General features: G+C 41.8%; 1 protein-coding gene across 20 annotated transcripts in view; it reads left to right on the plus strand.

Annotated features, from left to right (window-relative positions):
- DOCK9 (dedicator of cytokinesis 9) overlaps positions 1 to 12,589 on the plus strand; it is a 276,616-nt gene that overhangs the window by 181,610 nt on the left and 82,417 nt on the right. For all 20 annotated transcript variants that reach the window (XM_059144086.1, XM_059144093.1, XM_059144098.1 and 17 more), the window contains exons 16-25: positions 4,390 to 4,469; positions 4,549 to 4,736; positions 4,872 to 4,937; positions 6,258 to 6,350; positions 7,378 to 7,501; positions 8,006 to 8,127; positions 9,198 to 9,284; positions 9,677 to 9,766; positions 11,519 to 11,634; positions 11,906 to 11,975. In XM_059144086.1, the coding sequence (XP_059000069.1) occupies positions 4,390 to 4,469; positions 4,549 to 4,736; positions 4,872 to 4,937; positions 6,258 to 6,350; positions 7,378 to 7,501; positions 8,006 to 8,127; positions 9,198 to 9,284; positions 9,677 to 9,766; positions 11,519 to 11,634; positions 11,906 to 11,975 (1,036 nt within the window). The remainder of the gene's footprint in view (positions 1 to 4,389; positions 4,470 to 4,548; positions 4,737 to 4,871; positions 4,938 to 6,257; positions 6,351 to 7,377; positions 7,502 to 8,005; positions 8,128 to 9,197; positions 9,285 to 9,676; positions 9,767 to 11,518; positions 11,635 to 11,905; positions 11,976 to 12,589) is intronic.

The raw sequence follows: 12,589 nt of genomic DNA on the forward strand, positions 1-12,589 counted from the left end.
CCATGATTGTCTCAAAGTGTCATTTAATAATGGATGGGAAAATTTTTCTCAAGCTGCCCCAGTCTTTAGAAAACAGCTGCCAAATCTCATAAACCACTTCTCCTTTCCCTTCCCAGTAATTATCAGGGGCTGTGTTCCAAGATTTAGTAAGAAAATGATTCTGTCAGATAAATGGTATTGCTGACATACATGCTTCCAGAAATATTTGTCTAAGAAGAAACATGCCTGCTCCTCTTTTGGAGTCCAGTCTGTAACTCATGTCCATGTCGGGGTACCTGGGGCAGGTCATACGCCTTCTCAGCTTGAATCTCCTCTTCTTTTTAAGGGGGAGCCCTCATAACCCTTGTAATCCTACACCTATGGGGGGAATAAAGGAAAACGGATCGCAGGGTGATTTCTCTCACCGAGAAGACTCATCTCGTCCCTTTCCTTCTCAGTACACTAGACACTGGCCTTCCCGTGGAGGTTTGCACACACTGGATGGAAGTGCTTCTTAACATGTCTTGTTGAGGACGGGAATCATCATACTCTGTTTGTGTTCTCTCTGTGGTGCTCAGTTGAACGTGTGTTGTATCACCGTGAGCACCTGGTAAATGGTTACTGAACTATCTCATAGACATCAGTTCAGTGATTTCTTTTCAACAAAAACATCTCAAATTTCTTTCAATTGCATATACATTTTTTAAGTGACTCCAAAGCTTTTAGGGACTACAGGAGACCCAAGCATGCCTGTATTGCCGGTCAGTCACTTTAATGGGTCAGGACAGACAGTAGAGAAGGGGGAACCAGGCAGCGAAAACACAGAGGTGAGGGCACCCAGCCTGTTGGCATGGAATGACTGCTGGTTTGTGTTATTCTCCCTGCCTCTGGGGATTGTCGAGCAGTTGTATGGGCAATGGGAAGAGAAAAAACCTTTTCTTTTCCTAAGAGTGAGAGTGAGCCTCATTCCTAACTTAATATGTATACAAAAGCAGTTCCCAAATTCCAGATACCCTACATGTAGCTACTGTATCCATTTTTTTTAATGAAGTTTTAGGATGGGTTTTCATGCTCAAATATTTTAAGTTTTACATGGAATATATATATATACTTTACAGATTTAAACAAAACCTAATCCCAGTCACAAGAGAATCTGCTTTGTGTAACACACACACACCCACACACCCACCACCACCACTTTGCAAATGCATGTAAAAAAGGCAGTAGAATTTCTGTTGTTTGTAGGTTTGGATGTCTGATAAGCCACGTTCAATAAAACTACTAAATTTCTGAAGTAAGTTGAACATTATATTTAAAAAACTAAGCTTCCACAAAGCCCATGTGCTGTGTGGTGTGGAACTAAGCTCAGATCTGTGCTTTCTTAGAAATGTGTGGACATAATGCCTCTGTAGAACTAGCAGCCAGAAGCAGAAGCTCTCAGCAGAGGGAAGAAACCAAATGAGGAATAAGTATAGTCAGACAGAGAAGGAAATAACACATTATACAGAGAGTTCCAGCAAAAATTGTTGAATTGAAATTAGTTGCTTAGCAATCCAATTATCCCAAGTTCATATGAGGATGATGTCAGAGGGATAGAAAGAGTGGTGAAGAAGGTACTGACCCATTTATGGGCGGAAGTAACTGGAAAGGGGTGAGAAAGATGACATCCCTGAATACTCATATTTGGAATATTCTTTGTAATAAACAGAGAACTTGTGACTCGAGGACACAGCTACAGCTTCAGCGGTATCTCTCAGATTTGTGGGACGCCGTGTGTTGTGCTATGTGGGCAGCATTGAGTTGTTTGGAGGAAGAGGTGGAGCAAGGCAGTATATGTCTGGAAAATTGAACACTGCACAGAAACCCATGGGTCTCAGGGTTGGTGTCCCTTGAGGAGCTTTGTGTGAAGCTGAGAGGGGCTCCGACAGGGTATCATCTGGGGGGCATGCAGTGGGTGGGAGGCCAGCGACAGCTCCCAAGAATCAAAGGCACAGTCTTCCTGCGAGTAGCGAAGAATATTGTGTTTTTGAACAAATCACACAGTGGGCGCAGGGGCAAGCTGTAGGGGTGATGCTGGGCTATCCCTGGACATCCTTTGGCCAGAAATCATTTTAACTGAAGGCGGAATGTGTGGGAAGATTGTTGACTTGCCTTCCTGATCGTGATCTCTCTCAGGATTTCAAGGAATTGCTCATGTAAACTCAGATATAAACAAAAGTGGAAAGGAGAGAAACGCTAGGAGGAAGTGATTCTGGAAGTTGGAGCTGGCAGTGGGCAAAGATGAATGAACTCAGCATGGTCTGTGGTCATAAGGATAAGAATTTAAGACTATGGGAGTGCACCTGGGTGGTGCAGTCAGTTAAGCATTCAGCTCTTGGTTTTTGCTCAGGTCATGATCGCAGGGCTGTGAGGTTGAGCCCTGCATCAGGCTCTGCGCTCGGCGAAGCGTTTGCTTGAGGTTCTCTCTCCCTCTCTCTCTGCCCCTCTGCTCATGCGCATGCTCTCTCCTCTCTAAAATAAATAAATAAATCATTAAAAAAAAAAAAAAAAGAAAGAAAAGAATTTAAGACTGTTAAGAAGTCCTGGTGCAGGTGAATAATATCCCAGGATAGACAAGACACGTTACCTGTGAGGCTGCTTATCAGGTAACAGGAGCTGGGATAGGAACTTTTCAAAAATAGGAATAAAAGAAAATGCAGAATCTGTAGGCCAATGAGCTTTGGTGTTTTTCAGGCAGCGTTTAAAAAGACATTATTAAACAGGTGGCTTATGAAGAACCACAAGGCAGCATTCTGTTTTCTAGGAATAAGCCATGTCATGTTGAACTAGTCGTCCTAACCACATCTCTGCTCTTCTCTTTCTAATTGGGTTGCGGAACTGATACCACAGAGGAGTGCAAAGCCTCTGACAAGTATGTATTATGCTAATGTCCTGGGAACAAGTCAGAGAAGTGTAGCATGCATGAGTGGACAGTTCCACTGTTGGAGTAACCAGATGCCAGGACGGGTGAGAGTGGGCTAGTGGTAAGCTTCTAGAGGCTTGAGAAGGAACCTGTTCTTGGCTGTATTCTGTGTAGTGTCCTCCTCAGTGACTTTTTGAGAATATAACTTGCTGATGAAATGCCTTCGTGACATCGAGCTATTAGGAATACCTAATACATGAGATGTTAGAATCGGGACTTAAGAGGGTTTGATCAAATAGAAATGGCTCAAATGTAAAAGAGTACAATGTCCTCAAGGCAAAAAATCAAGTCCTGTTCTGAGTTCCCAAAAAACATAATTGTATGAATTCAGGATGGAGAAAGATAGCATGATAGTAAAGCATATGGAAAAAGACTCAGGGATTTTAGGTGATTTAAATGTAATGTACATCACCAGGGTGGTGTGACTACCACAAAATAATAGTATTTGGCTACATGAGTAGAAGCATGTATTGTTCAAAACCAGATGGCTGCTCAGTCCCCACCTGGTCAGACCTTTCTAGGCCCACTGTGTGCAGTTTGGGCACCTAGATATAAATGGAACATTCTTCTAGGGGGAAATGGCATTGGAGGAAGGCCCCAAAGAGCTGGAAAATGGCAGACATCAGCAAGGTGTGGTTGCTGTTTGTAGATGGTTGAAAGGTGTTACACGGCGAAGTGTAACCAGGTCCCTTGGAGAGGGGAAGTTCTAGAGAGGCGAAGTAGGAAGAGCAGCCTGGGTGTCAAAATGGCTGTGTTGAAGTCTCCTTCCAGCTGGGAAGGGTTGATGCAGTAGCAGTTCTTGTCAGGAGCGTCACAGAGGGCTTTCTGGGACTGGACTGTTAGACCCAGATACAAACACCAGCCATTTCCCTGTGCACCTACTTTGTGTCCCGTGTTTCACTGGACACGGGAGCCTAAGACGGCTTCTAGCTCTGTATTGTCACAACTCAAGCCAAAAATGGGGGTGAGGATGGAGTGGTTCACAAAGATAGTAGATCTTGCCCATAGTCTTACCTAGATTTGTGCAGCCTAACATGGGAGCCACTGGGCACAGGCGACTACTGAACACGAGAAACCCAGCAGCTCCAAACTGAGACGAGCTAGGAGTGTAGAACATTTTGGATTCAAAGAATTAGAATAATGTCTTATACTGATTATCTGTTGAAATAGTAACACTTGGGATAAATTGGGTCAAATATTCTTTTTTTAAAAATTTATTTATTTATTTTTAAATTTTTAAAATTTCTTTTCAGTGTACCAGAATTCATTGTTTTTCTTAAAACTAATTTTACCTATTTCTTTTTACCTTTTAAGATGTGGCTTCTAGAAGGTTTAAAATTACTTTTGTGGCTTATGTTATATTTCTCTGGGAAGCGCTGCCCTGGGATTTAGGTTTTAGAGTTAACCTAACTTACAGACATGTGGTTTTTCTCTTCTTTTGCTCCTAGACCTGAGAAGATGGCGAAGCTCCCAGTGATTTTGGGCAATCTAGACATTACGATCGATAATGTTTCCTCAGACTTTCCTAGTAAGTGTAAGTTCTCTGTAACAACCAGAGAAAATGTTGCTTGACTTTTACTTCAATTTATTTGTTTTTAATTTTCCAGATTATGTCAATTCATCATATATCCCCATGAAGCAATTTGAAACTTGTAGTAAAACTCCAGTGACGTTTGAAGTAGAGGAGTTTGTGCCCTGCATACCCAAACACACTCAGCCTTACACCATCTACAACAATCACCTTTATGTTTATCCGAAGTACTTGAAATACGACAGTCAAAAGTCTTTCGCCAAGGTGAGTGCAAAGGTCGAGGTTTCCGTTTTGGTATCAGACTCTCTTGGGTTTTGGCTTCTCCTGTTCTCTTATAAATACATATTCTGGCTTTTTGTTTCATTTTCTTTTTCCTTTTTTCTTTAAATATTGCTGCAGGCCAGAAATATTGCTATTTGCGTTGAATTCAAAGATTCAGACGAGGAAGACTCTCAGCCTCTGAAGGTTTGTTTTTTTATGTATGTTTGCACTTTTCCATTTTATTTTATTTTATTTTTAAAGATTTTTTTTATTTATTTGACAGAGAGAGAGAAAGATCACAGGTGGGCAGATAGGCAGACAGAGAGAGAGGGGGGGGGAAACAGGCTCCCTGCCAAGCAGAGGGTCCAATGCGGGGCTCGATCCCAGGACCCTGAGACCATGACCTGAGCTGAATGAAAGCAGACGCTTAACCCACTGAGCCACCCAGGCGCCCCTATTTTTCCAATTTAAAAATGGACCTGCGTGGTATTGCACAACTAAAGGAATTTAGCACATTACAATCAACAGACACAAAAATATTGTGACTTCACAATATTTAACCACATTGGCTGAACTTTACAGACTGTGGAGTAATTGCGTTCTTGCTCCTCATTGGCTGTTTCTGTTTAATTACACTCTTTAGGGATGAAGGTTTCTTATGTGTGTTTAGTTCAGTAAACATATCATGTCTTACTATGAGCCAGGCTTTGTGTGGGTGCTAAGAATTATATTAGTAAGATTGGTAACAGAAATAATAATAAAAATAGATTGATATTTATTATTATAGTATAGTAATAATAATAGTAATAAATCATTGGTGATGTTTACTGAATGCTTATTATAGTACAGTCTCTGAACTTAGAGCCTTATAGGTATTAAACTCCTTTAATTCTCCTAATAGTATTTTTTAGATGAGACTAAAGCACAGAATTTAAATAAGTTGCTTTTGGCGATCCATTAGTAGAACCACTGTGCAAAACCCAGGTAGCCTGGCTCCACATTCTTTACTATAACTATGTGGAAATGACTTTCCAAGAAGGGAAGGAGATAAAGATGCAAAGAAGAATATAATAATAGTTTATGCCCTCAAGAAATTCATGGCTTAGTGGGAAAGGTAGTCATGGAGAAAAAGCTCCTGGCACATAGAAATGGTTTGTTGTCCAAACTGAATAATTAGTACAAAAAATGCTGAGGGGGCACAGAGGATGGAATTAATTGTTTCTTGATGGACACATGGGAGTTCGGTGCTCGCGGAAGGGCAGGTCATTCAGACAGAGGGACTGTGTGAGTGAGGGTGTGGAGCTGTGAAAGGGACCTGTGGACAGGTTAGCGCAAGGACAGGTGTGTGTGCTAGGGGGAGGGAGGTGGACGGGAGGGTGGACGAGAGGGTGGGTTGGACCCAGGAGAAAGGGGACTGAAGGCTCTGGAGTCTCCTAGGTGGAAGAAATCCACAACACGCCAGAGTTTAATTTCTGACTCTGTTCATTAAATACTGGTGTCTTTCTTCGCTAACTCTTACTTTAGTGCATTTATGGCAGACCTGGCGGGCCTGTGTTCATAAGAAGTGCTTTTGCTGCAGTTTTACACCATCACCAAAACCCTGAATTTTATGATGAGGTAAGCGAGGAGGTTTTCAAGGGAAAACCCAGTTAACCAGCCTTAAGGAAAACTCTAAGTTCTTTGCTTAGTAAAGTAAAAAACAAGAGAAAGTGCATACTATACTGGAATTACAGTGCTAGAACCAAAGATTGGAGCATTTATTTTACATCATCTTTTCTAATTACAAACGTAACATTCATTCTAAAAACTTGGAAAATGCAGATAATAGAAAAGAAAAAGTCAAAATCTCTGCTCTGTTACTACCAAATTAATATTCTGACATGTTTTCTTACAGATCATACTTAAGTGTAGTTATGTTCATCGGACCTGAGAATCTTTCTTTCTCATTATTGGGTTTCTTTATGTAGAATGATAGGGTAGCTCATTGAAACTACCCTATGAATCTTTCTTTGAAATGTTCTATCCTGGTTTTTCATTGTGCCGTTGCTGTGTTAAGGTAATGTAGTGGTTGATGTCGTGGTTTCCAGTTCTTTCTAGAGTTGAAATACTAACTCTTCCTTTTCTGGTTGGTGAATGTTTTGGTCTGCTCGGGCTACTGTAACGAAATACCACAGACTGGGTGCATGGTAAACAGCGGATGTTTGCGCTCACGGTCCTGGAGGCTGAAGTTGTAGGTCAGGTTGCGAGCATGGCCAGGTGAGGGCCATCTCCCTCCCCGTCATAGACTTCTCAACTGTGCCCTCAAATGGACAGTTGGGGAGTCCTCTGTTGGATCTCTTGTAAGAGCATTCATCCCACTCATGGTCTAATCACCCCAAAGACCCCACCTCCAAATACCATCAACTTGCAGGGGGGTGGTAGGATTTCAACATATAAATTGGGGGGGCACACATTCAGCCTGTAACAGTGTATTGTGGATCCATTTCTTTAGCAGTTTCTGTTCTCTCACTTCTTTAACTGCAAATGTTAGTATCAGTTCGGAAACCAAACGGACGCTTGGGCTTTCGGTGCCATGTGTGGCTGCTTTCATCAAGAATTTTCATTTTAAAATATTAAAAAGGTGGTTATTTTGTCTCCCTTGCAGATTAAAATAGAACTGCCCACCCAGCTGCATGAAAAGCACCACTTGCTGTTCACATTCTTCCATGTCAGCTGTGATAATTCAAGTAAAGGGAGCACAAAGAAGAGGGATGTTGTCGAAACACAAGGTTTGGGATTTCATCATTACCTTGATCGTTCATAACTTATGTATTAGGTTCTCAAGTTTTATTTTGATTCTGAGCCCTCATCCTCTTGAGGAATTTTTATTTTTATTTTTTTTTCTTAGGATTTTATTAATTTGAGAGTCAGAGGGGAGAGCATGGTCGGGGGAAAGGGAGGGACAAGCAGGCTCCCCACTGAGCACGGAGCCCAGTACAGGACTTCCTCCCAGGACCTGTAGATCTTGACCTGAGCAGATGTCAGACACTTACTGAGTCACCCAGGGGCTCCCCTTTCTGGAGTTTTTGATGAAGTTTGTGAAGGTAGCATATGTAAATTGTTTTAAAAGATCATTTTAGAATTGTAATCCCAAAGAGGCCAAAGTACATTGTAGACAATGTTCTGCAGAGACGAGTTCAGGGCCTTAAAGATCCAGCAGCTGAGTAGCACTGACTTTCCTTCATATGTTTTTGAATACCTACAGTGAAGTTTTTTGTGCTTTGTTTCAACAGTTGGATATTCCTGGCTTCCCCTCCTGAAGGATGGAAGAGTGGTAACAAGTGAACAGCAGGTTCCCGTCTCAGCCAATCTCCCGTCTGGCTACCTTGGCTACCAGGAGCTTGGGATGGGCCGGGTACAGGACTTTAAGATTCATTTATCCCACTACTTTCAGAAAACATGAAAAATCAACTAAAGCAAGAGTAACACAAAAAAGCACACAGTGTTTTTGCTGGTCTCAACATTTTGGTTTTAGTTATTCATTTTCAAGTAAACATAGGCCAGTGGAAGGCAATACTCTCGACAGCACAATTTAGAATTACGGCTTGGGCATTGTAGAAGCCCTGAACTAGCAGCATCTCAGCAGAGCAATGGAGATGTGGAGATGCTGGATGACATAGGAGTTTTTCACTGCAAACTAGCCATGCTCGAACAGGGATGTGTTCTCAGAGTCACTCTGAGTATTAGGAATTGTCTCCAGCTTAGAGGAAGTCAGGGTAGCCTGTTCTGATACATTTCTGATTCAGAAAAGCCTGGATTTTCTTAGATTTCTCTAATTGGTTAGTTGGTTTTGCATTTTTTAAGCCATCTTACGTTTTATAGAATTGAGTTTTATAACAAGCTTAGGTTTTCATTTCATTTTAAATGGCTTTTAATGTTTTTCTGCATTTAAGTAGTTCCAAATTTGGGTCCATGTTTTGGAAAAATCATGAAAATATTCTGAAATCAGGGGAAATCATGTAAACTTCAGTTAAAATTGCTAGTCTGAACAAGAAAAAAATGGAGGTTTCAGAAATCAAAATAAGCACACATAGATGATTGGCCCTTTACCCATGTTACGTCTTCTTCTGCTGGCCTATTTGCTGGATGCAGCATCTTCTGCCACCGCTTTCATGTTCCTGAGCTCTGGGTTGTCTAAGTCATTGGTGAAATAGGATTCTTTCCCTCTCAAATGGACAGTAATTCCACAGCCGCAACTAAGCAAAAGATAACTTGGAAAATCCAGGAAGGAGGGCAGTGAGGGGAAGAAAGTGGGGGGAAATGAGTATCAGTTGCATTCCTGCTGTTAGACAGCTGTGACTCTTGAGTCACTGATGCTGTTTGAGCCTGTGACTCCTCTTCAGACCCGTCCGTGAACGTGGTGTTTGAAGCCAAGGTCACTGATTTGTTGGGATGGTTTTTTTTTCCCCTTCCCTATCTTTTCAGCATTATGGTCCAGAAATTAAATGGGTAGATGGAAGCAAGCCACTGCTGAAAGTTTCAACTCATCTGGTTTCCACAGTGTATACTCAGGTATGTGTTATTCCAGTAGCGTTGGTAGTGATGGCTGAATGAATGAGTTTGGACTATTTTTTGGTAAAACGAAATCCTAATTGATAATGTCATATGGATATATTTTTACTCTAGAGGTCCTTCATTGAAGAAAGTGCATTATAAGGTGCTCTTATGTACTGATATAAATGAATAATATAAGTAACATTTCTCAACAGTTTTCTTCTTTTGTTGGAGGATCTTTGAAATCTTTTTTAAAATTTATTTTTTATTTCTTTGATATTTTCATTTTTATATGATCAGTTTCATTGTTTAAATAAAACATGCATGCTCTAAGAAGCAGATATTCCTGTTTCCACAGCATTATGCTAACAGGCTTGCTTTCTTTCTCTCCTTCCCTCCCCCCCACCCAGGATCAGCATTTACATAATTTTTTCCAGTACTGCCAGAAAACTGAATCTGGAGCCCAAGCCTTAGGGAGTGAACTTGTAAAATACCTTAAGGTATCAGGTCGCTTTCTTAGTAACCCCTTTTTAATGAGTTTGGGGTAGGTTGGGTTTTCATTTTGGTGGCGAATATTGTTCTTAACCACTTGCGAACCTGGGAAGGATGCTCTCAGCTAGATATTCTCACATTGATAGTCTGTGTGGTGGATAGTCATGGTGGCAAGAAGTGGACTCAGAAATAGGACAACTCCAGAACACTGTATGTTAACTCTACTGGAATTAAAATTAAAAACTTAATTTAAAAAAAAAAAAAGAAAAAGCAAAGAAATAGGACAACTCCTGCCTTCATCCTCGTCCTACATCTACTGTTTTTAGGCCAACCCCAAACACATTGTTCTCTGCATAGAAAATCACTCACTAGCACAGGCTATCAGTTGAGTGCTCCCCGGTACAGAGCACAGTAACAGGCACATAAGAAGCAGTGACTTTAGTCCCACTGTTAAGTAATTTCTAGTTCACCATAGGTGATAATGTAACCTTGGAGAATGTGTGCTAGGTGGGGGAACCCTCCCCCGTAAAAAAAACCCAACTGGAAGAACCAAAAGAATGCACGTGATGATCACCTTCTTACCCAACCCCAGTGTTGTGCTGGGGTTGGGGTCTCCCAGCATCCTGGAACAGTGAGAGCAGGGTGGGGTTTATGTAGGGGAGCATTATCCAGAATGTGGTTCCATGGGAATGTTTTTTTTAAAAGGAGAGTAGCTAAAAGAGCGCCCTAGGCATGAGGACAAATAAGAAATGTGAGAAAAGGGGGCGCCTGGGTGGCTCAGTCAGTTAAGTGACCAGCTCTTGATTTCAGGTCCGGTCACAATCATGGGGCCCTGGGATTGAGCCTTACATCAGCCCCCATGCTCAGCGGGGAGTGGACTTGAGATGCTCCCTCTTTCTCTGCCCTCCCCCCGCATGCTCACACTCTCTCTCTCAAATAAATAAATCTTAAAGAAAAAAAAAAAGAAATGTGAGAAATGGAATATGAGTTTGTCCGACTTCAGCAAGGAACGTGGAATGAAGAGTTCTGAAATCACTGCTTGGCCAAGTTTCCTTTCAGGTATCTCACAGAGAGCCTTAGGAGTTTAAGAAGGATCTTTGAATTAGTTTTCTGTTGCTGCTATAACAAATTACCATAAACTTAGGGGCTCCAAACAACACGAATTTATTTTCTTAAACTTCCCTAGGTCTGAAGTCTGACACAGGCCTCACTGGGCCCAAATCAAGGTGTTACTAACATGGCTGAGTTCCTTTCTGGAAACTCTGGAAGTGACTCTGTTTCCTTGTCCTTTCCCAGCTTCTGAAGGTTGCCCTCATTCGTAGCTAGTGACCCCTTTCTCCCATCTCAAAGCCAACAGTGTTCCATCTCTGACCATTCTTTCCTTTGGCATGTCTCTCCTGGCTCTCCCCTTCTGCCTCCCTCTTCTGACTTTAAGGCTTGTGAGGACATTGGGTCCACCTGAATAATCCAGGACAGTCCCCCTACCTTAAGGCCAGTCTTAATTCCCTTTTGCCATGTAACATATTCACAGGTTCTAGGATTAGGATGTGGACATCTTTGTCCCCTATTCTGCCCGCCACTGCCTTCCACTGTTGAGATAGATTTCTTCCATCCTTGTTTGGAACTGATTGGAAATTGCTTGGGGTTAGGCTCTTAAAAAAAAAAAAAAAAAAAGTTTTTTCCTTTATTTGAGAGAGAGCGAGTGAGCGTGTGCAGGGTTGGTGTCTTAAGGTCACACAAGGGCCATTGCATGTCCGCAGAGCCTGCATGCGATGGAAGGTCACGTGATGATCGCCTTCTTGCCCACCATCCTAAACCAGCTGTTCCGCGTCCTCACCAGAGCCACCCAGGAAGAAGTCGCCGTCAACGTGACCCGGTAAGAGGCGGGTAGGCGGATGCCTCCTTCCCTTTCAGTCTGTCCACATCTGGAGCACGGTCATACATATCTGGGATGCGAGTATGTGTTGACCATTATATTTAAGAAATTTCTTTTGATCCCATGTGTAGGGACCCCCATCTAATTCCTCGTTTCCTTGTTGCCTGTGGTGCCAGTAGCATCATCGTTGTTCTGCAGCTACTGTGTAATAATGAAATGTTCTCATTCCCACATTACTATTCATTGCTTTGTTCATTTCTGTGGTGTGTAGGGTCATTATTCATGTGGTTGCCCAGTGCCATGAGGAAGGATTGGAGAGCCACTTGAGGTCATATGTTAAGGTATGTAAAATAAACGGTCCCAGTCATGTAAATCTGTGGCTCTCCAATTTTCCTTCTAAGGACTCATTTTTTTTTTAATCTAGCTATTTTGGGATGAAACTTAATACCTCTGCTTTCTCTTCCATACCTATAGCCAGTGCCTTATACCTGAACGAGAGGAAATCCAAAGAGAGGCAGCCATTCATTTATTTACTTAATTTTGTTTTTCAACATATTTCTTATAATGGGTTTTGCAAATAATAATGACATGGAGTTTTAAAAAGAAGACTTTTAAGTCACTCTTGGTAGGCCTTTGGTACAGCCCTATTATTTTCATTTTTCTTTTTCACAACTAAAATTTGCAGTAGAACTGTTTCTCCTGAGACGAAAAGGTTAGCGCTGGCCACGATAAATGAGAGAACTATGTGGGACAGCAAGAGATATCACTAGGAGGAATATCAACGGGTTCTTCATTTATGTAACACTATTCCATAGACAGAGTGGCGGTTACCATTCTGAAAAGTTACACACGTGGTGTTTAGTCTTAGACACCTCTATAAATTATAGCTATGGAATCAAGTCACCCAGTGTCGGGTGACACATTCCTTGAAGTCCTTGGGAGGTGGAGTTGTGGG

This window comes from Mustela lutreola, chromosome 13 (genome assembly GCF_030435805.1).
Source record: "Mustela lutreola isolate mMusLut2 chromosome 13, mMusLut2.pri, whole genome shotgun sequence".
NCBI classification, from domain to species: domain Eukaryota; kingdom Metazoa; phylum Chordata; class Mammalia; order Carnivora; family Mustelidae; genus Mustela; species Mustela lutreola.